Genomic DNA, 21,627 nt, shown 5'->3' with positions numbered 1-21,627 from the left:
CAGGGGACCCTCCATCCCGGCGGAGGAGGGCCAGGGTAGCCCCTTGGGTGAGATGAAAGACACTCCCCCCCTTCCGGGGGTGCCGAGGAGCACACTGCCCTCGGGGAGGAGGATCGGAGCTCCCCCCTCGGAGGAGAGGGGCTGGGGGAGCCCCTCGGGGAAGCCCCCCTCGACGGTCCCCAGGGGAGGGGTCCGAGGAAGCCCCCTCAGTGGGCTGGCTTGGGGAAAGGGCTCGGAGGACCCCCCCCGGGGGTATCCGGGAGTGGGTCTGGGCAGAGGGCTTGGACCCCTCCCTCCCTGGGCGCTGCCCGAGCATCCCTCGGAACCCTCCCCGCTGCCCTCGGGGCCGGGCTTCACACGGACACACAGACAGAGAGACACACACATCATACACACTCAGCAGCATCCCTCTGCCTCTCCAGTTCTGCCCTCCAACCGCCAAGATGCTGCTTTTGCTGCTGGGGATCATCGTGCTCCACGTCACCGTGCTGGTGCTCCTCTTCGTCTCCACCATCGTTAGCGTAAGTACGGACTTTCCTCCGGCACCGGGGTACCAGCGAGGCAGGGAGCGGCCAACGGGGGGGGTATATGGTATGGCAAGACCAGACTGTGTTATTCTTATTTTTGGTTTATTTTCCAGCCTGGATTTTGGCAGGAAATATTACTTGCCGATTGCTGGTCTTATTACTAACACTGGAATTTTGGAGCGTCGTTCTGTGTTTGTGCTGTCAGGTGTAATGGGGGGGGGGGGGGGGAGGTGGGGAGGGTCACTTTGTTGTGTGCAGCAGCGGGTGCTCAGGGCATCCCCATCGGCACAGAGGAGGGGGTCTCCTCATCGTCCCCATGTCACATCACGGAACAGCCTCAGAGTACCCAAATTACTTTCGGTGGGGGTGAAGCTGCACTCCCCTTTCGTAAAGGAGCTCCACCTGCTAACGGGCTTCAGCCCGCAGGACCAGTACAGCCAGTCTGAGCAAAACCCCTTGAAACGGGACTGGTTTGGGGACTGGCTCCTCAGCACCACCAGTTTTGCTCTCCAGCTCTGCTCTTTCGGGGCTGTGAGTTACGCACAGCCTCCCTCTCCTCGGCCAGATGGGCTCCTCCTGGCGATTTTCAAAGCTTAAGCTTTGCAGGCAGTGGGAAGATTGAGGGTTGGATGCTGCACAGAGAGTTCCCAGCACCGTTCTCGGTCTGGAGCCCAGTTAACACGTCAGCTACTTTGGGAGAGGTTTGACTTTGTTTTAAGGCAGCGGTTCTGTGGAGCTGGTGAGTTCCAGGCTTGCTTCACCAGGTTCTTCTTTCCCTTTTTTTTTTTTTTTTTTTTTTCTCCTTTTTTTGGGTGGTAATAGTAGTAGATGATGTTAAAAAAAAATTCTTCCGAGTCGTTAGAAATCACGTGGAAACATTCAAATAGCCCGGCCAGGCGCTGGGCAAGGACGGTAGAGGGGAGGGAAGCGCGCGTCCCCCGCGGGACTCGGTCCATGTTTAAAGAGAATAAAGAGCTTCTGTTTTTCTGCCGTTGAGGTGAAAGCGGCTAAAAGCAAATATCACTATTTCCTTTCTAACCCCCCTTTTTTTTTTTTTCCTAAAGAAAAAGCACGTGCCTGGGAGCACCCGGCCGGGCACACGCGTGCCGGTGTGCACTGGGGCTGCTGGATGCCCGGGGGGGGCACATGGTTGCCTGCCCCCTCCTGCCAGGGCATTGCTTATGGGGCTGTGTCTCTTTGCAGCAATGGCTGGTGAACGGCGGGCACACGGCGGACCTCTGGCAGAACTGCACCTCTGGTAATGTCTTCCACTGCCTGACATCGTCCACGAACGGTGAGTCCCAGCAGGGCTATTGCTTTTATTCTACTCCCCAGATTTATGAAATCAAGGGGGATTTGCCTGTGTGGGTTATTTGTGATTCCCTCTTGCTTTTCCTTTCACCCCCCGCCCTGAAATTATTCCCTCCCAGCCCTTCCCCTCACCTCCTGTCTCTGGAGGGGCAGGGTTCCACCATGATCCTGGTGGGGAGATGGCTCCCCCGCAGCCTTACCAGTCCCTGAAGCCGTGATGGGGCTTAGCGTGGGTACCAGACCCAGTGCCCATTCCTCTGCCCTCCACCTGTGGGGTGGCTCCTGGCAGCATGCTCAGCCACGGCAGAGGTGGCCGGCTCGCGTTCTTTTTGGTAGTCTCTTGTTATTAGCCTGTTTTGATTACACTTGGATTATAAGAATGTGAGACTCCTTGGAGAAGGGCTCACTGGGTACCCATTGATTATTATTTTTTTTTTGTCACACCTCCCTCTTGCCTGTTTTAAAGTGTCTTAAAGATGCACGTGGTGCACCAGGGACAGCCTGTCTCTGGAGGACACCCTGCCCCCTATCTAGAAAGTTTCCCTGCTTTTTGCTGCTGTGACAGGCTGAGTTTTTGGGCACATTCCTCACCCTGTGGTTCCCCACCGAGCACCATGGGTGGGATGTGCGGAGCCCTCAGGCCCTGCCTCATCCCGCCGCTGAAGTGGCCACCGTGGCACCTGCACATCTGGAGTGGCTGAACAGCCACCTCTGGACTGGGCTGGGGCAAGGCTGACGTCACGCTGGGTGATGACACGCTGGGTGATGTCACGCTGGGTGATGTCACCCAGCCAGCTGTTTGCCGAGGTCAGCAGGGGAGGAGCGCTTGCTGAGATGCTGTGATGCCGAGTTTCCAGGGCACCGAGTGGTACCAGGAACACAAGATCTGTGCTCAGGGAGTCAGGCGAGCCTGTGCCTCAGTTTCCCCAGAAGACAGGGCTAATGCCAGTGGTGCTGTGTCCAGTGTTTGCTTTCAGATAGCCTGGGTTTTGCTTTCCCCTGGAAATAGATTTTTCCCAGTGGAACCACCAGTGAAACCAGTTGTGAATCGTACCGATGTCACGCTATGCTGGAAACATGGTCCTGGCGCAGGAGCAAACCGATGCCACATGGTCTTGGGCAGGCAGGAACAGTTGTGGTGGAGAGCACCGAATGCTTTCCAAGGGTGGTGATGGGAGACTGTCAGAGGTTTCTGGAGATCCAGGTTACCCTCATCTCCAGCCCACTGGGAGCAAAACTCTCTTGGGTTCCCCACGTGGGGAGGTGGATGCTGATGCTCACTCTCCCTCTTCTCTTCCCCTGGCCCTGAGGGGCCCAGGCTCTGGTTTCTCTGGGAGTGAAGCCACCGCTGCGGGTCTCTGCTGACGCCTGGTGGTGTCCAGGCCAGCCGGGAAGCGCCTGGACCCCAGCCCAGCCCAGGAGCCTTCTGGAGCCATGGCCTTCATCAGCAGTTGGCTGGCTGCAGCGTAGGCAGGCTGCTTCACAGCCATTCATGCGTGCTCTAAAACTGCTGACCTTGCGCTTTCAAATAAAAGGCAGCGATTGCACCCCCCTTCCCCCCCGGAGTCCCAAAGCTACAAAGCCTCCCCAAATCTTTTGCTTTTCAAACCTGCATTGCTTTTTTCTGGATGTTTGCAGGATGCTGCCTGTCAGGGAGTTGTCAGTGTTGAGAGGGGCTTGTCCAAACTGTGGTTGGGATGGTTTCCTCCACATCTGACTGTCCTGCTGGGTGTTGTGAGTCTGTATTGCCCTGTTCCCAGAAGCTGCTCGAAGAGAGGCTTCCTCTGGCTTCTTTCAGTGATGAATTTTTATCATTAAAGGGGCAAGATGGCCCTAAAGGACAAGATGGCCCTGCTAAAAATGCCATCAAGCAGCTGAGTTGGGTTGATAAGGCGCCCCAGTGGCAGCTCTTTGAGTGGAGGTGCCTTGTGCTTGAGTCTTGAAGGGCTCTCTTATTGGTATGAAGGCTCCTCTCTGGCATCAGGAAACGGAGGTTTTGCTTGGGCAAAAGCTCCTGCCCCATCCACAGTGCAGCAGGGCTGCGAGAACAGTGCAGCTGAGGACCAGTCTTCATCTGGTGGGACCCTGGATGTGGGATCCAGGGCTCTCTGGTGCTGTAAGAACACAAAATCAGAAGATGTTTCCTGGGTTTACACAAGACTTTTAAAATCTGTTAGTAAAAATGGAATAAAAATACCACGCAACATCCTTTCCAGTGGATCCCGCACCCTCCCTCCCCACTTCCCATCTCCAAGCCCCTGCGCTGCTGGGGGATGCGTGGTCGGCCACGATTCGGAGCGATAACGGGGACTCGGGGCAAGGATGCTGTGGCAGGGCCAGCTCTGAGGCTCACCCTCGTCCCCTGCCTGCTCCTTGTTAACGCTCCTCGAACTCCCTGTGCAAGGAATATGCTTACTTTCAAAAATACGAAAGATCCTATACCAAATACCACAAACCGTTCTCATTTAAATCTCTTTCCAAACACAGGCTGTGCGTGCCGCGCTGGGCTGTAGAAAGCCGTAAGAGTTTGTTTCTCTGTGCCTGTGCCAAGGACGGTACTTAACGGTTAATCGCCGAGTGCCAAGGTCTGCTCTGGGGCTAAGAGCAAGAAATCCTCGCTCGGGAATTTTTGGCAGAATGTGGTCTTTATGTAGAGGCAGTTTTTCTTCTGGCCCTGGCAGTGGCCGCTGTAGTGCAGTTAGTTCTTCCTCTCTTTTTGAACAGGAGTGGTACTCGGCGCTTGGAATATGTGGAATTAGGTAGGATCTCATGTGTTCAGCGTGAGTGGGGGCTTCGGGGGGTTTGTTGTGCTGTGATGCTCCCCTCGGTCTCAGCACGGTGAGGGTGGATGAGCCTCCTCTCACGCGCTGTCCGGCCACACAGGGACCTTTTTGTTCCGGTGACCGTTATGTGAGTGCAAATGAGAAGCTGAGCTTGCTAAAACCAGGTGCCAGCAAGATTAGGAGGAAATTCTTTGCTGTGAGGGTGGTGAGACCCTGGCCCAGGTTGCCCAGAGAAGCTGTGGCTGCCCCATCCCTGGAGGGGTTCAAGGCCAGGTTGGATGGGGCTTTGAGTGACCTGTTCTGGTGGGAGGTGTCCATGTCTGGGGCAAGGGGTTTGGAACTGTTTAAAGATCCCTTCCAACCCAAACCATTCTATGATTTCCTTGCGTTTAACACTGGGGCAGGTTTGGGACTGTGCTCCTAACCCTACAGATTATCCCTAGGGATGGAACACACAGCAAAACAACCCAAGGGTTGACCACAGGACTGTCAGACAGTGGCTCCCCGGGGCATCAGCACAGGATGGAAGCTGAGGTCCCACCTCCCAAATTCCTCTTGGCAGGGCTTGAACCCCCTTCGTGTGCAAGGGCTGAGTGGTGCTGATGGGATCCAGCGCGGGGAGGGAGGAGGAAACGCCGGGGCGGGGGCAGATGCCCACTCCTTCGCCTTTTACAACTGCCTGCTTGTTGCTTTGATTTCTGCGTTTGCTTGTTAGATAATGACTTTTTTTTTTTCAAGAGGCCGAGAACTATGGAAAAAATGTTGCAATCTTCGCTTCGTTTGCACTGTCAGACATTCCTGGAAAAGACTTATCTCAAGAATTCGGCTCTGAATCCCAGAATTGTGCGTCGGCACAGCCGCCCGCCAGCCCCCAGCTGTGCGGTCACGGGGCGCACGGCCAGACCTGGGCCGCTCGAGTGCCCTTAAGTAGATTCCACCCCAAATTTCCAGATAGTGATTTATTTTTTTCCTCCGAAAATGGCCTTTTTTTCTCCACAACTGAATTGTTTTGAGCAGGCAAGAAGATTGTTTTGTCTTTCTGATGCTTTCTACTGCTCTTCCTCTGATTTTGGTGGGAACGCCCAGTGGAATGGGGACCTCCGTGGAGATCCCTACATCATTCTGTAATGACAAGAGAGGTTTTTTCCTGTTGTCTTCTTACAGTTCCTCCTGTCACTGCTCTGTGGCTTTTGTATGACTGGCTTGTTCAGAGACCGGCTGGTGTTTTTTGGCTTTTTGAAAGGGAAATGAAAAAACCCCAAACCCTGGGAAATGCACAGGCTGCCAATCTGCATGGTTGCCAGGTGCCGTGAGCTGTATGATGCTGATGATTTGCTGATGTGATGGCCGCAAGCAGAGCCCGGGTGGGTCCCCCAGAGCAGAGCTCTGCCCTGGACCACCTGGGTGGGCAGGGATGGAGCTCCCATCGATGGGGCAGGCGCTGCCACGCACTGGGGCATTGCCCAGCTCTTCTGCATCCTGACCTCCCCTCTGCATCCTGACCTTCCTGCCCCTTTGCTCTGGCAGACAGGACGCTGAGCAGCACTGCTGGTGCTTGAAATGCATTTTCTTTGCACTGGAAGAGGCAGGAAAGATCTTCATCCCTGGCATAAAGCTGGGGTATCTGTGCCCTGACCCATCAGCTGTTCCCAGGAGGAATTACGCTGCTGCTTCTCCACTTTAAAACGTGTAACTAAACCTCTGAACCCATTGCTTTTGCTGTCAGCCCCTCAGAGTGGCTTTGTTGCTCTTATTCTTTCAAACTCTTTTTTTCCAGCAATGCTGGACTCACATCATGTAGAAAAGGTGTGAAGTGATGGAGGTGCCATTTAACCTGCTGTAATCCTCTTTGTGGCTGAAAACGATGTCAGAAGGCTTCATTGAAGCCTTGCACCGAGGAAAATTACTTCTCAATGTCTAATTCCATTATTGATAGTGATATAAAATATCTGAACAAAAAGAGATGGGGGCAAATTCCCCTCCAGCCCACTGGAAGGACCCAGATCGCACCAACTGGATCAAGACGTGGAGGATTTGTCACTGGTGAGGGGACGCTTCCTGAAGCAGGAGGGTGGGATGGAGGCGACAGTCCGGTCACCCCTGCCAATTAGAAGTTCAAAGATTTAAAGAGTCAAAGATTTAAAACATGACGTCAGCTTTTTATTGAGTGCTGAAGTTACCTTCTGCCCTTAGGCTGTGCTGTCTTGCTTTGCGAGCTTTTTGCTTTATTTCTGCTGGGCAGCTGCGAACTCACAAGAAATTACCCATATTTAAGGATGCAGAATCTGTTCTAATGAAGCCGTGTAGTAAATAGTGTAGCTCGTTTGTGTGATAGCCCATGGCCTTTGTACTTGAGGTTCTAGCCATCAGCTGGCCCCATTCAGCTCATGGACCACATGTTCGGATACCTTGATTTGGGGACATTTCTGGTCCTTTGGGGTCTTTGCAGTTTGGAGCAGAGGAGCAAAGAGCCAGCTTTTAACCTCAGCAGTTTGTGGGTCGGGGGCACCCGCTTTGTCATTAGCGCGGGCAGGGTTGAACCCCTCTCTGCCAGCTCATGGGTGACTGTAGCTTGCCCCTTAGTTGTCTAAACTAAACCGTGGGGTATTCCAGGAGAATATTTTGTATTTCAGAACAGTTTCTGCCATAACCATGTTGCCTGTTGTATGAAAGGGATTTCCTCTGTTTAAAACCAGGTTTTTATTGTTGCTTGTTCTCCTTACAAAGAGGATCTGATAAGGAGAGGCAGGGAGCCAGTGCTGGTTTTTTTTTTTTCTCAGCTGCCCCAGAGCTCTTTGGCTCCGCTATTTCTGCGTAAAAGGGGGGCCGTCAACCTTCCCTGCTGGGTGGGGGCCTTGGCTCACAGAAGAGGAGCAAAAGGGAGGAAGAAGGCAACATGTGGGCAAGCAAAAACCAGAAGAATAGGTGGAAGAGTCCACTGTAGAGTGCAATGCTGCAAAACCCTAAACCCAACATTTTTTTTGCCTCGACGAGACTCTTGGGTGTCCCCGCAGCCACAGGCTGAGTGTGCACCCCAGCAGCGTGGGTCCGGGCACCACCGCTCCCCATCCCTGCTCCTGCTGCCTGGGCTGGAAATCCGTGGGAGTTGATACCTTTGGAGGACCTGAAATGATGTATCTACCACCTCGGCTCGCTCTCACACACAAGCCAGAAGGAGGTCAGAGCCACCATGCTGAGGATCTTGGAGAGGAGCCAGCTTGGGCATCGTGGAGCTGTTGGAAAGTGTTGGAAGGTTCCAGCGGCTTTCTGCTGCCTCAGCAGCGTCAAAGGTTCCCTCTGCGGGATGGTCAATGGGACAGCTGCCGTGACCTCATGGCTGAACCACAGAGATACAGAGGACAGGCCATGCTCCAAAAACTGCTCATGTTTGAATGTGGCAGCTCTGGAGAGCTATGGACCTCCTGGCCTCAGGGGCTTCCTGGATGGAGCTTGGAGAAGAAGGCAAAAGGGAGGACAGCTGAGAGGAAAAGAGGACAAGAAGAGAAAAGAGGGATTTGAGGGCTTCATCTCCTTCTGAAGGGAGCTACAGAAGAGGACCAGGAAGTCTTGGGCAGCAGTTATAGCACTGTGTTCCTTCACTGCCTCCCTGCAGCCCTGGTGTTTCCCTCTGGCCTTTACAAATACCTCGGGAGCTCTTTAAAATCCCCTTTTTCTGGTGGGATTTCCAGTAATACCTCCATCCAGCACCCTGTGGTCCTCCCCAGGGAGTGGACATAGGAGGACAGGAAAGGACCAACTGTTGGGTGAAAAACCTGCTTTTCCCAGCTTGAGGGTCCAGCAGCCCAGAACGTGGCCAGGGAAGGTTTGACCTCATGCTGGTGGGAGGTCTGAGGCCGAAGCAGAAGAAAGTTGGAATGTCATGGAGCTGCTTTTACCCTGGGAGAGCTTAGCGGCTCCGCTGGATGCAGTTGATGAGCCGTGATGCTGTTGTCCTCAACAGCAGAGCTGTTGACTTTGAGCTGTGGGGGTGACGGGGGTGTCTGTGCTGCTCAGGTATGGAGCCTTTTTGCCTTTCGGGGTTGCCACAGCGAGTTGCCATGGGGCAGCGGTCTGAAGTTCAGCCCCAGAAGAATGATGCAGTTGAGCTAGGATTTCTGCTTCTTCAGTTCACCCTTTTTCAACCCTCTTAAGCAGTATTTGAATATTGAACCTTTGCAAGCCCCAGCGCTTGTGATGTGACCTGGCCTCTTCTTTGGTGAGGATGCAAGTTGGGTCCAGGTTCTTGCTCAGACCTTGAAGCCTGAGAGTCTCTTTGGAAAAACTCTGCTTGGAAAACACATCTTTTCCTGGCAGACCTGGGCTGGCACGTTTGTGCCCGTGGATGCATGAGCTGTTTCTGCCCCTGCTGATATTTAGCGTGTGGCGCTGAAGGAGCAGGTTTTACCATGCAGATGTGGTCATGAATTTCCCCTCCCTCTGCTTTTGTATGTACTATACGCTACAGTTACCTCCGTAGTGGAATTGTTCTTCCCGAAAAGTGGTTGCTTTTAAAGTGTACAGTCCATATGCAGTTTGCAAAGGGAAAACTAGTTGTGCAAGGTGTTACCATCATCTGCAGGTCACAGCACAACGGTGTTTGTAATGCATGGCACTAATTTAGTGATGTCTTACAGCCAGTCTTTAAGCCGATTTGCTCAGATACGTTTCTTTCCAGTTTGCATTTTATTCTTTCTCCTTGGCTGGGTCAAAAGAGGATTGGGGTGTCTCTGACAGAGCAGTGAATTAAACCCTGGGGAGCCATTGCTTGTCCTTTAAGGCCCTCTGCTCCTGGCCAAGGGCATGTTTCTGCCAACCCCATCCATCCTGCTCAGCTGCACCCCTTTTCCAGGTATAAAACCTCCCTGCGAGCAGGGCTGAGGCTCGGCTGGAAGGAGTTGGGGTAGCTGCTGTCTTTCTTGGGGGGGGGGGGTGGGTGGTTCAGCTGCAATTTCTGCTCTAGGTTTCAATTTCTGCTCCTAGTTTCGGTTTCTGCCCTGGGTTTCTTTTATTCATGTTAGTCTTCAGGGCAACGAAATGAGGTCTTCAGAATCCCAGGGGTGAGGTCTTCTCCCTGCTGTTATAACTGGTGGTGTGAGCACACCAGGGCTTGCAGAGCTCAGGGAAATTTTCAAATTTGTCTTGTAAAAAAAACCAACTTCTTACTTCATTTCCGATGACCTGGAAGGGCTCTAACAAGGCTCCCGATGGGTCCTCTCCGGAGGCGGCGGGCAGGGTGTTATCTGTCCTTTCCACTCGGTTTCCTTTTCTTCCTCCTCCCGAAGAACAAAGATATAAACACGGAGCTGAAGAGATGCAGCAGAAAAATGGAATAACCGACTCGCTGCCCAGGGGAAACCACAAATAACAGCCTGGAGTAAACAGCGCTGACAGCCCCCCCATTCCACTCGCGGGGCCCGGACCTCCCTGTGGCAAACTCGCTTTATTTTTAAAAGGCTGTAGGCAGGATCCAGCGCTAAGAGCAAAGGAGGTAAAAGCATATGGAGGTGAGGAGGTAGCAGTCCTATCCGCAGTTAGAGCGGTGTTTTCAAGTGAATTAAAGGCAATTAGCCGGCCTAATAGAGCTGAAGTCTGTGGGCAGCTGGGCTTGGGTTTAATGGGAGCGTAGAGCTCGCGCCTGTGGGTCTGTGAGTCATGAGCTGGGGATTCTTCCCCTTGTTTTTACAAAGGAAGCCAATAAAAGCCAGCAAAGGGCTGGATGTGAGCGGGCCCACAGCTCTGGTCTGTGGGAGTGTTGCTTGATTTCCCTGTTCGTGAACTCATGTGACTGCTGCTCCCTGGCTGCAGAAGGGCTGGCTGCCCAAACCCCTCCGGCCACGGTGGGCTCTTCCCCCCCCCCCCCCCCCCCCCAGTGCCTGCCTTTATATTCCTCTGACATGGCTCTTTATTACAATGGGATTTGGAAAAAACCTATATAAATGATTCACATTCAGAACCAAAAAAGAGGCACGGGGAGGCGGATGCAATTAAAAGGGCAGCTTGGCTCAGCTTTCCGTCTAGACAGCCTTCTCCTAAAATAACCGGCAGTTGGAGCATCCACCTCCGAGCAGAAAGGGCTCCTCTCCGGGCCGGATCCCATGGCCTTTGAAATCACAAAAGACTTGGTTTTCCAGGTCCTGGACCAAATGGCAGGGCTTGGGGCTGGGCAGGCTTTGGCTCAGCCGGTGCATGGAGCTGGACCCAGCTTTAGGGCTCGGGAGAGGGGGAGATGAGAGCTCAGATTCCCAGAGCTGGGATGGGAAGTGCTAAAGGGTGGAAGGAGATTTCAGTTCAGCAGCTGGATGTCTTCAAACCATATTTCTCTGTCCCCATATGAGCAATGATTTATGGCTTGATTTTTCACAGCATTTGAGCTGCCTCATCCCCTCTGTTGCCCACTGGTTTAGCGTGGCCAGAGCTGAAGGGTTCAAGTGTGGTCGGGGCAGGGAGTTTCCCTGCCTGGGCAGCTGAGATGATAGATGAAATACATGGGACATGTTGTGTGGAGGTCAGTGTGGAAGCCAGACTGGGGTTTCCTGGAAGTGATAGCAGGGATAGCTACTTCTCCCTAAGGAATGGCAGCAACTGGTGGATGTGGATGTAGACCTGGTGGCACTGGAATGGGTGAAGTACAGCAACTCTTTGGCTGGGCTTGTTAATGCTGTGGAGGAGTCTGGCACTGGAAGCATGAAAAGGAGGGAAAGGAAAAAGCTATCATGCCCCTGTACTGGGCACTGGTGAGGCCCCACCTGGAGTTCTGTGTCCAGTTTTGGGCCCCTCACACCAGGAAAGACATTGAGGAGCTGGAGCGTGTCCAGAGATGGGCAACGGAGCTGGTGAGGGGTCTGGAGCACAAGTCTTGTGAGGAGCGGCTGAGGGAGCTGGGGGTGTTCAGCCTGGAGAAATGGAGGCTGAGGGGAGACCTTCTCGCTCTCTCCAGCTCCCTGAAAGGAGGGTGTAGCCAGGGGGGGTCGGTCTCTTCTCCCAAGGAAATGGCCTCCAGTTGCACCAGGGGAGTTTTAGATTGGAAATAGGAAACATTTCTTCACAGAAAGGGTTGTCAAGCCTTGGAACAGGCTGCCCAGGGCAGTGGTGGAGTCACCATCCCTGGAGGGATTTAAAAGCCGGGCAGACGTGGTGCTGAGGGACGTGGGTTAGTGGTGGTTTTGTCAGTGTTGGGTTGATGGTTGGACTTGGTGATCTTAAAAGTCCCTTCCAAAGCCGATGATTCTATGGTTCTATGTCTGCAACGAGCAGAGGCCGCTCTGGGTGCTTTCAGGCCGCTTTGGTGAGCAGGGCCTGAAGTGGCTCCATTGCATGAACATCCCAAGGCAAGATGCAAAGTTACGAGGTAGAATTGATGGTCCAAAGTCAAACACGCCAAATATTACTGAATTCCACAGGATATTCCCTGCAGGCATGGAATTCCCGGAAGGGCTCAGGCGTGGATCATCACCACCATCCTGGCTGAGGGCTGTACCTCACTTTGCTGTTCAAATCCCGCTCTCACCTCCAGGAATGCACCTTGCGAGGCTTTGGCGAGGAAGAGCGATCGCTTTTCTGGGAGCAGACGCTGCTCCGGGCACTCCCAAACGGCCTCATTTGCTGCAGGTTTCTCAGCAGAAGCGTAGCTTTATTTGGAAGTTTTGCTCAGTTTCAGCTATTTGCCTCAGCCCGTTTCTTGCAGCCAGGGGAACGAAGCTGGTGGCAGTAAAACTGTGGCAGGAACATGGGGCTGGGACCGAGACTTCAGTGCTGCCTAATCCTGCCCTGTCTGAGGATCCAGCCCAAAGCATGATTTTTCTGCCTGGGTGGTTTGTGCCTCAGTTTACCTATACCGAGTCCTGCCTGGCTTTTGTGGTGAATTAATCAATGCTGCATCCTTAAAGACCCCTTCAGGAAAGCTGCGAATACTCATTTTGCTCTCAAACTTTATAAGGAAAGGGAAAGGCGGAGGTATTTGTGAGCACAGCCCCGTCCTGGTGCTGTGAGGCACTGCCTCTCTCTGTCAAGCCGCGGCAGCTCAGGGGATGGAGCAGCATTTTGCTTGTTTATTTATTTATATATATATATATTTTTTTTTATTTTTTTTTTTACGCTGGGAGTTACACACCCACAAAGCCCTGAAATAGCTGGGCAGTGACTCACACCAGGGCTGGTTTAACTGGTCTGCTCTGGGAGGCAGCTGCGCTTGGCAGCTGGGGAAGGCTCTTTCCGAAAGGTTTGACTCCACAAGGGCAAGAGGGTGTTTTCACTCGCTATTTATTTTACCTCTGAGCTTGGCCGGCTCGGTGTCTCACAGCGTGTTGCACGTGGTTTTTGTGTTTCTAATCCCACTGAACTCCTGGGGCCTGACGTGAAGCTGGGGGAGAGGCTTTGTCTTGATTTTCTGCAAGATTTGGATCGGGGCTGGTATCTCTGCTCGTATTTTGTAATAAATGCTCCCTGTGAAAGCGTGTGGCCCTGAGATTCATTTTACCCCAGCACGTTGGTCCATGCAGGTGTCCTCCTAAAGCCCAGGCAGCATCATGCCAGTGCTGAGGAGCTGGAGAGGCGTTGGATGTGGCCAATGAGTAGCCGGGGGACGTGGGATGGCCCATGGGGGATGATGCCGTGGTCAGGGCTCACGCTCTGTGGTGCCCACACTGAGGTTTCTCTCCATCTGTCTTTCCCCAGAATGGCTGCAGTCGGTCCAAGCGATGATGATCCTCTCCATCATCTTCAGCGTCTTGTCCCTGTTCCTGTTCTTTTGCCAACTGTTCACGCTCACCAAGGGCGGGCGGTTCTACGTTACTGGAGTCTTCCAGATCCTTGCCGGTAAGTGGAGGCTGATGGGACTGTCACTGGTGGGGAAAGGGCTTTCAAGCAGAGGAGAAGTGGAAACGAGCACGGTCTTGGGTACAGAAGCAGGAGGGCCACCGAGCTGGCTCCTGCATGGCTCAGGGAAGGGAAAGGGTGATGAAGATGCTGTGAGGGCTGGAGCCCCTCTGCTGTGAGGACAGAGAAGGCTCCGGGAAGACCTTAGAGCCACTTCCAGTCCCTAAAGGGGCTCCAGGAGAGATGGGAAGGGACTCTTGATCAGGGAGGGGAGCCATAGGACGAGGGGAAACGGTTTTAAACTGAAAGAGGGGAGATATAGGTGAGATCTCAGGAAGAACTTCTTTGCTGTGAGGGTGGTGAGACCCTGGCCCAGGTTGCCCAGGGAAGCTGTGGCTGCCCCATCCCTGGAGGGGTTCAAGGCCAGGTTGGATGGGGCTGTGAGCAACCTGTTCTGGTGGGAGGTGTCCCTGCCCAGGGCAGGGGGTTGGAACTCAGTGATTTTTAAGGTCCCTTCCAACTCAAACCATTCTATGATTCTATGAAAGGGGGCTGAATAATTTGGGTCTGTTGAGGTCTTGCACACTGAGGTGGGAGGGATGGAATGGGATGGGGTCCAGCTGTGAGGGCACATTGTGCATCCAAGCTCTTCTGCCCTTGTATCATGGAAGGTTCAAGAAGGTCACTGGCCCAGGCAGGGTGGTTTCAGTGCCAGACCTGCCAGAGGCAGAGCTGTGCCTGTGATGGGGTGGTGGGGCAGAAACGGCATGGGGGCTGTTGGACCGAGGGCGAGTTGCCCTGCAGCTCCATCCACTCTTCCCACGGCTCAGGGTGGGACTCCGAGGGTCCAGGGTGGACACGCTGGCTCTGGGATCCACCTCTGCCAGGGTGGGCGAGGTTTCCGCAATGGGTGGCGGGGTGGGGGGAAGTAGTGACGATCCCCTTTTTGGCAAAGAGGATCCGATGATTATTTATAAGCTTGCCATAAGGGGGCCTGGTGCTTTCCACATCAGCAAAGGGCCGCTGGAGCAGAGCTGAGGGCTGAGCCAGCTGACTCTGAAGTGTCAGCTACTATTTTTAACTCTTCAAAAACTCGGCGCTGGAAATGAACCGCGGTTCGTGTCCTGCGTTGCAGTTCGCCAAATATAGATGCTGTAAAGCCATTGGCTCCGCTTCTGTTTCTCCACGTATGAAACCGGTGGAGAGGATTTTCAAGTGTTCAGACTAGAAAAATTAGATTGTGCAACGAGATTCTGGCTAAATTATGGCAGACTGTCTGGGACGGAAACTAATTGTTTTCTGGAGCTTTAGAAGTTAAACTAAAAGCCACCCTGGGTCCTGCCACTAAATCAGTGGAAAAACTCTGATTTCCACTGAACTTTAGGTAAGAGTTTCTGAGCACCCACTAAGCAAATGGCCTTTGCAAACCCTGGAAAAGTTTAGAGTTAAACTTTATTAACAAGTGTGGCATGAAATCTATTATAAGTGTATCTGGCTGTAATGCAGGTGGTGAGTTCATATCAGTTCACCATCTCTGGAAAGATAGATGTGCAGAAACCCATTAGGGACAAGGAGAGGAAATGGGCATTAATAATGCAATTACCTGCCTGAGAGCTTGTCTAATAGGTCTGGGAAGCAGAAGGCTTCTCTCTCCTGAGTGGTTGCTGGCAAATCCTCGTTCTCAGAGGAAGAGAAAATCAGATTGCAACCCTCCTGTCCATGCTGTGCTGGGTGTCCTACAGGGATGCGGGGTCAGGCCATAGACTACTGCCTCTATCCTTGTTGGGCCTGAGGCATGGGTCAAATCCGTCCCCAGCAACTATGAAGGAGAGAAGTGTGACATGGGGGACCCGTAGGCAGAGGTCTGAGCCCAGATGGACCATGCGGAGGTGGGCATTAGTGACCATTCTTGCTGTTCTCCCTGGCCGGGGCTGGAGGAGGGGGCTCAGGGCATCTGTGGTCTGTGTGACCCTAAATTTCAGGGTTATTGGTAGGAAACAGGACATGGCTGTGCCAGCACTGCAGGAGATCCCACCTGGAGGAGTGGGCGGCTCTGGTCAAAGGAGATGAACCTGATGTAGTCTCTTTGCAGCTTGCTGTGGAAGGCCACCACTGTCTAAAGCCAACGGAGGAAATTCCTGTGGCCTTCAGGCTTTGCAAGTGTTCATCCATGCCTTGCAGAGCCCTGGCACCACAAAGCCCTGCTGCAGGTCTGCCAGGGACGTCGTCTTACCTGCTTGAGTGCTTTGTTCTCAGCTCCAGCAGAGCTGGAGAGGACCTCCCCCTTCTTGGAGGGGGATGAGAAGGCCCTTCCTGAAGCCCTCTGTCACCCAGGGTGATGCAGCTTGGCAAAGCTGAGGGTCTCCAGCTTTGGAGCCTGACCAACAGCAATGCTGGACCTGAACCAGCAGATGCCAGGGACACCCTGGTGGGTGCTGTTGGGTGGCAGACCTGGGCAGTGGTGCCCTGAAAGCCAGGGAGGAGGGCAGGGGCTGGTCTCCGCTACGACTTTAGCTGTGACTTGGGAGAACTGGGGAGTGGAAGGAAGGGCAAGAGAAGATGCACAAGGTCAATCTGTTGTGCAGTAGCAGGGCAGGAGGCATCCCCAGCACCTTCTCCACACTGCTTGGAAACATGCCCCAAAGTCCAGCTGAATTTGCCCTGAAGGGATTTCAGCCATCACAAAGGCATCAAAAGGTCCTTGACAGATCCCCTCCATCCTTGGTGGGTCCATCCCATCCACTTGAATGGTAACTTCTCCTAGCTGTGTAAGCCCAGCACGGGAGAGACGTTGGTTTGGGCCTGTTGGGGTTTGACCCAACTTTTCCATCGCTTTCTCCAGCCTCAGCATCACTTTTATCTCTTTTCTCTCATCCCTCCCACCCTGGAGCTGCTGTCCCCACGGGGTGGGAGGGCAGGCTCGGCCTCGAGGGCTGGGCCTTCCACAGATTCTGTGGTATCCCACAGCATTTTGTAGAGAAGAGCCGAGAACGAGCGCTCACCAGCACCCATCCTGGCTCGTCTGCAGGGCCAGAATGCACAGACCTGCAGGAACAGACTTTAGGTAGTGTTTGCCCTCCCGGCCTGTCAAAGCAAGACTAAAACTCTTCAAAATCAAGCTCAAATGTGGCGGTGCATCATTGCTTGCAGCTGAATGCAGCTGTCCTTCACTTCCCGAGCGCGTTCCCTGGGCCAAAACCAGTGCAGATGCTGCAGAAACCATCGCCTCCGTTTTGCCAAATTCCTCACGCGGACAATTGCCGCTGTATGGGTTTTTTTGTGCTGTCTGTAGGTGACCGGCGTGGCCGCTCGCCTGTTCTCTGTCCCACCAGCCTCGGCAGACAATGGCAGTGCTCTCTTTGCATGGGCCGGGGCAGTGGGAGTTGGCTCTCGTGCTTAGAGAATGGAAACTGCACCAGCGGCGCGTTAACGAGACCTATTCCCACTTCTGCACTTTCCCAGAACAAAGGAGCAGTGTCCAGAGGAATTACAGCTCAAATATCACGGTGGTTAAATGTAGGTGGTCCCAAGGTCCGTGCAGGGGATTTGGAACTCGGCTCCGACAACCGCCCTGCGACTGTATAATAGAACTGCTGGGATTGACTGAAAGAGCTTGTTTTTGGGCAGAAATAGAGGTGGCTTTGTGTTAGCTCTGGGCAGTCCTCAACGCTGATGGGGTGGGTTTTTGTTTTTTTTTGCAACAAAGCTAAAATGCTGACTACCGGAGCTGGGCCTGGTCCGACAGCCCTGGGGGACCTGCCCTGGCCCGTGGCTGGCAAGCATTTGATGCTGGGAGCCCAGGGATGAGGGACAAGCCACGGGCACAGTGGGGTTTGCAGAGAGTGGGGTTTGCAGTCGAGCTCCTCTCCCAGCCCTGCAGGAGGACAGGAGATAGTAGGGCACAAACCTGCCTGGCCAGAGCATCCTTGTCCCCTGGCTGTCCTTGCCTGGGGGCAGGTGATAAAGAAAATGTTGTGCTTTAAAGAAAAAAGCAGGGTTTGTGTCTGAGATCTTGCAGCAGCTTTGCTATGTGGTTCCAGCTACAATCTGGGGTTTAAATAAGCTACCCAAGGGAGAGGGGCTGGTCCAGAGCTGGGGGATGCCTGATGCCTCAGGGATGGGTTTAGAGGGGAGATTGAGATGAAATCTCGGGAGGAAATTCTTTGCTGTGAGGGTGGTGAGACCCTGGCCCAGGTTGCCCAGAGAAGCTGTGGCTGCCCCATCCCTGGAGGGGTTCAAGGCCAGGTTGGAGGGGGCTTGGAGCAACCTGTTCTGGTGGGAGGTGTCCCTGTCTGGGGCAGGGGGGTGGAACTGGATGATCTTTAAGGTCTCTTCCCATCTAAACCATTCTGTGATGGGTTAGCCCAGGCAATGCTCTGGCTTTCCTTGCTCCAGGGGCTCTGGCTTCACTTCCTCAGAGCCTGGCCAAGATATCCCCACTCACCTGCAGCCAGGGCAGAGCCCACAGCATCATACCCCTCAAAAAATTACACCGTGGTTTTCCAGGAGACAGCATACAAGGGGGCAATAATAAAACCAGTTTCCTGTGCTGGCATTGGGTATTATTCTCTCCAGCTCTGGGTTTCCAGCAGGGAACTGCTCCGCGCATGGCGTCGCTAATCCCTTTCCGATCTCTTCCCCGGCAGGGCTCTGCGTGATGAGCGGCGCGGCCATCTTCACAGTGAGGCACACGGACTGGCACCAAGCCTCGGAAAACACCTCCTACGGCTTCGCCTATATCCTGGCGTGGCTGGCCTTCCCCCTGGCCCTCGCCAGCGGCATCGTCTACGTCATCCTACGGAAGCGCGAGTGATGCCGCCCGCGGGAGGTGGCGTGGTGTGACAAGGGCACTCATGACGTCCACGGAGGAGACGGAGGCGGGGGAAAATAGACGAGAAAACGGAAAAGAAAATTAACCAAAGAAAAAAAAAAAAGGAAAAAAAAAAAAAAAGGAATAAAACCCTCCCACCAAAACCAAACCCAACCGACCCCAAAAGGAAACACTCAAAGGGTTACTTGTTAATTGAAGATGTATATAGTATCTATGGTTTAAAAAACCTATTTATAACACTTTTTACATATATGTACATAGTATTGTTTGCTTTTGTTGACCATGCGCTATGTTTTAAAGCCTAAAGCAAGTGCCTAAGGAACTATTACTCCTAACAGTGTAACAAGAGCGCGGTGATTTTTTCTCTCATGCAAAACCCTCTTTGACCTGAACTCTCCTTCCCCATCCCAGCCCTTATCGAACCATCAGAAAACCCCACTTCTGACTGGTTTTAGGCTGGCGTAAACTGGAGTTGCGCCCCTTTACGCCAGCCGGAGGGTTGGTCCCCACTCCTGCCACATGCTGTGATCCTGGTGACTGAAGTGCATGTCCAGATCTGACGGGAGCCGCTTCCGAAAGGTTTGAAGGATTTCGGAGCAAAGGCTTTGATTGCCCCAAGTGCCTAAATGACTTATATGCCTGAGTCCCACTTGCCTCGCCACCACACCCGCTGGGAATTTGGGCTTTTAAATCACTTAGGTTGACTTGCCATCCGACGTGGGCTCTGGGGGTGCTCCCGGCCCCCGTGCCGGCGGGGCTGGGGTGCGTGCTGTGCCGTGCCGTGCACTGATGCTCCCAACCGTGAAACGTGCTTTATCCTTGCCGTGGAGCTAAACTACCGATGAGAAAGAAGCAAACCCAGTATATCTATGAAATCGAATATCAGATATATGAAATGGTGCTATCTATTTACCATTCCTTATATTGCTAGCCATTTAACCTTATTCACTGGAAATTCAGTTAACAATCTTGAGGTAAACAACAAAGCTAGAATTGAGAAATAATTCTGTGTAATATAAATGAGCTATAACTGCTTTTGTACTTAGACTTGCTCTTACTATTATTTTTAATAAAGCATTTATAACCGAGGTTCCTTTTTTCCCCCTCCCCGTGGTCAAGAGGAACAGAAACAGCTCTGGGTGCAGCCCTGTCGGTCTTTGCTGCCGGAGCGAGATGTCTGTCCTCTGTCTGTGCGTCCGTGACGTGTCTGGCCATGAATTGAAGGGGCGCCTGCGCAGACCCCAGGCTGCCCTCTGAGGACTCCAGACACTGCCTTGCTGTTGTTGTTTTTGTTTCATTTTGGGGTTCTTTTTGGTTCTTTTTTTTTTTTTTTTTTTGCTTTGCTTTTCTGATTTTATACCGACTGTGTGGACTAAGAAGCAATGAAATAAAAGTCAGAATAACTCAGTTGCTGCTGCTTTTTGGTGTTTTTGTGGGCTGTGCTCCACCAGTCTGCTTGCATGGCCATCCCATGGAATGGGACCCCATCCCATGGAAGGTTTCCATGATGCCGTGTAGCAGATTTGTGGGGTAATTTATGCCGCTGAGAGAGGCCCTGAGCTGTCTGTGTGGGAGATGGACCTGTGCCGGAGGGGTAGGCCCCTGTGCTGGGGCCAGGAACTGAGCCCAGGGACCTGTGCCATAGTGCTGACCTTTGCACCTCCGTCCCAAGATGCTCCTATGATGTGACCACCAACTCCCCAAAGACAGCAGCCAGGCAGCAGCTGGCAGGATCATCTTTATAGAGTCGTAGAATGGTTTGGATTAGAAGGGACCTTAAAGATCATCTCATTTCAACCCCCCTGCCATGGGCAGGGTCACCTTCCACTAGACCAGGTTGCTCAAAGCCCCATCCAGCCTGGACTTTAATACCTCCAGGGACAGGGCAGCCACAGCTTCTCGGGACACTTATCCCCTCTGTCTCCTGAGCAGGGAGGGTTCAGGTCAGCACTAGCTGCCCCAGGGGGATCCATCCGGCTCTGCCACCAGGCACCAATCACAGAAGCCTTTCAGTCCCATGTGCCGAAACACCCAGAGCCTGGGGGTGCGATCACGGCCGGGGGGGGATTAGCACATTGTGCGCAGTATGGGCAGCCTTCATGGCTGGCACGGAAGTGGTCACACTTCCATTCCCTCATTCATTTGGCAATTAAATATCCGAGTTGATGTAGCAACTGGTCCTGGCAGAAGCACAATGGCTCTCGCGAGGCTGCGTGTTGAGGCCGGCTATTAACATCAGGCCAGATCCCAAACGCTCAGCCCAGCCACATCCCAAAGGAAAGTAGTGGGAGCTGCCTCGCACCTCCTTGTCTGACTAGTGCAAAGCCTGGGCAGCACAGTGGGACCACCCCGGCATCTCGCTTGACGAATGGGGCTCCTGGTCGTGGTCTTCCCACTGGGAGAGTTTCCCTGTGTGTTCATTTTGCTGTGCTCTGACTAAGCCCAGGAGGGTATCTCTCTTGCTGAGGAAGCATTCATGTCCCCATGAGCTGTGGCACTGGACCACATGGTCATCCTGGGTCCTGCTGGGCTTGGCACCACAGACACAAATTTCCTTTCTGAGGAGCAGGTAGCAACACGGGTGGTTTTTCTATGGGAAAATTAAAGATGCTCTTTTTCACTTTGGATCACTATCTCAGAAGGCAGAAAAAAATCTCACTGCTTCATTTTTGCCTCCCAGGACAGTGCTCCTCATCCGTTCCAAGATGTAAAAGACTGAGCAGCATCACTTCATATCAACATCTCAGTGTTGCGTAGTTGCTTTGTCTCAGGGATGCGTTTTTGAAAGTATGACTTCCGAAGTGGAAACAATGTGAAGGTTTGAAACCCAGTGGAAAGGGTCCAAAGGGGAAATGGGACCAGTTTGCACTAAAGCCGACATCCATGTGTGTCCCCCTGCAACTTCCTCATTTGGGATGACTCCCTTGGGTTGGAAAACACCAGATCCTGTTACCCTGGCTCTCAACCATAGTTGCAAATGTGTCCCCACCTCAGTGGTCTGTAGGGACAGGAGCTGATGGGCAAGACCTGGCAGCTGTGCCTGGTCACTCCACCAAGATCCCTTTCACAGAATCACAGGATGATCAGGGTTGGAAGGGACCTCTGGAGATCATTTAGTTCAACCCCCTGCCAGAGCAGGGTCACCCAGAGCAGGCTGGACAGGAACACATCCAGGTGGGTTTTGAATGTCTCCAGAGAAGGGGACTCCACACCCTCTCTGGGCAGTCTGTCCCAGGGCTCTGCCACCCCCACAGGAAAGTTTTTCCTCATAGTGAGACTGAATTTCCCATGTTCCAGTTTGTGCCTGTTGCCCCTTGTCCTGTCACCGGGCACCACTGAGAAGAGTCTGGCCCCATCCTCT

At 53.2% G+C, this 21,627-nt stretch overlaps 1 protein-coding gene across 1 annotated transcript; it reads left to right on the top strand.

Moving 5' to 3' along the window:
- The first annotated feature begins 428 nt into the window (after positions 1 to 428).
- On the top strand, positions 429 to 19,355 carry PMP22 (peripheral myelin protein 22). The gene is made up of 4 exons (XM_074160240.1): positions 429 to 521; positions 1,731 to 1,821; positions 13,295 to 13,435; positions 18,082 to 19,355. Exons 1-4 carry the CDS (start codon positions 444 to 446, stop codon positions 18,246 to 18,248), a joined length of 477 nt encoding a protein of 158 aa, XP_074016341.1. The 5' UTR covers positions 429 to 443; the 3' UTR covers positions 18,249 to 19,355.
- Positions 19,356 to 21,627: the final 2,272 nt, after the last annotated feature.

Source organism: Numenius arquata, chromosome 17 (assembly GCF_964106895.1).
Source record: "Numenius arquata chromosome 17, bNumArq3.hap1.1, whole genome shotgun sequence".
Lineage (NCBI taxonomy): Eukaryota > Metazoa > Chordata > Aves > Charadriiformes > Scolopacidae > Numenius > Numenius arquata.
This window is presented reverse-complemented; position numbering and strand designations above follow the sequence as displayed.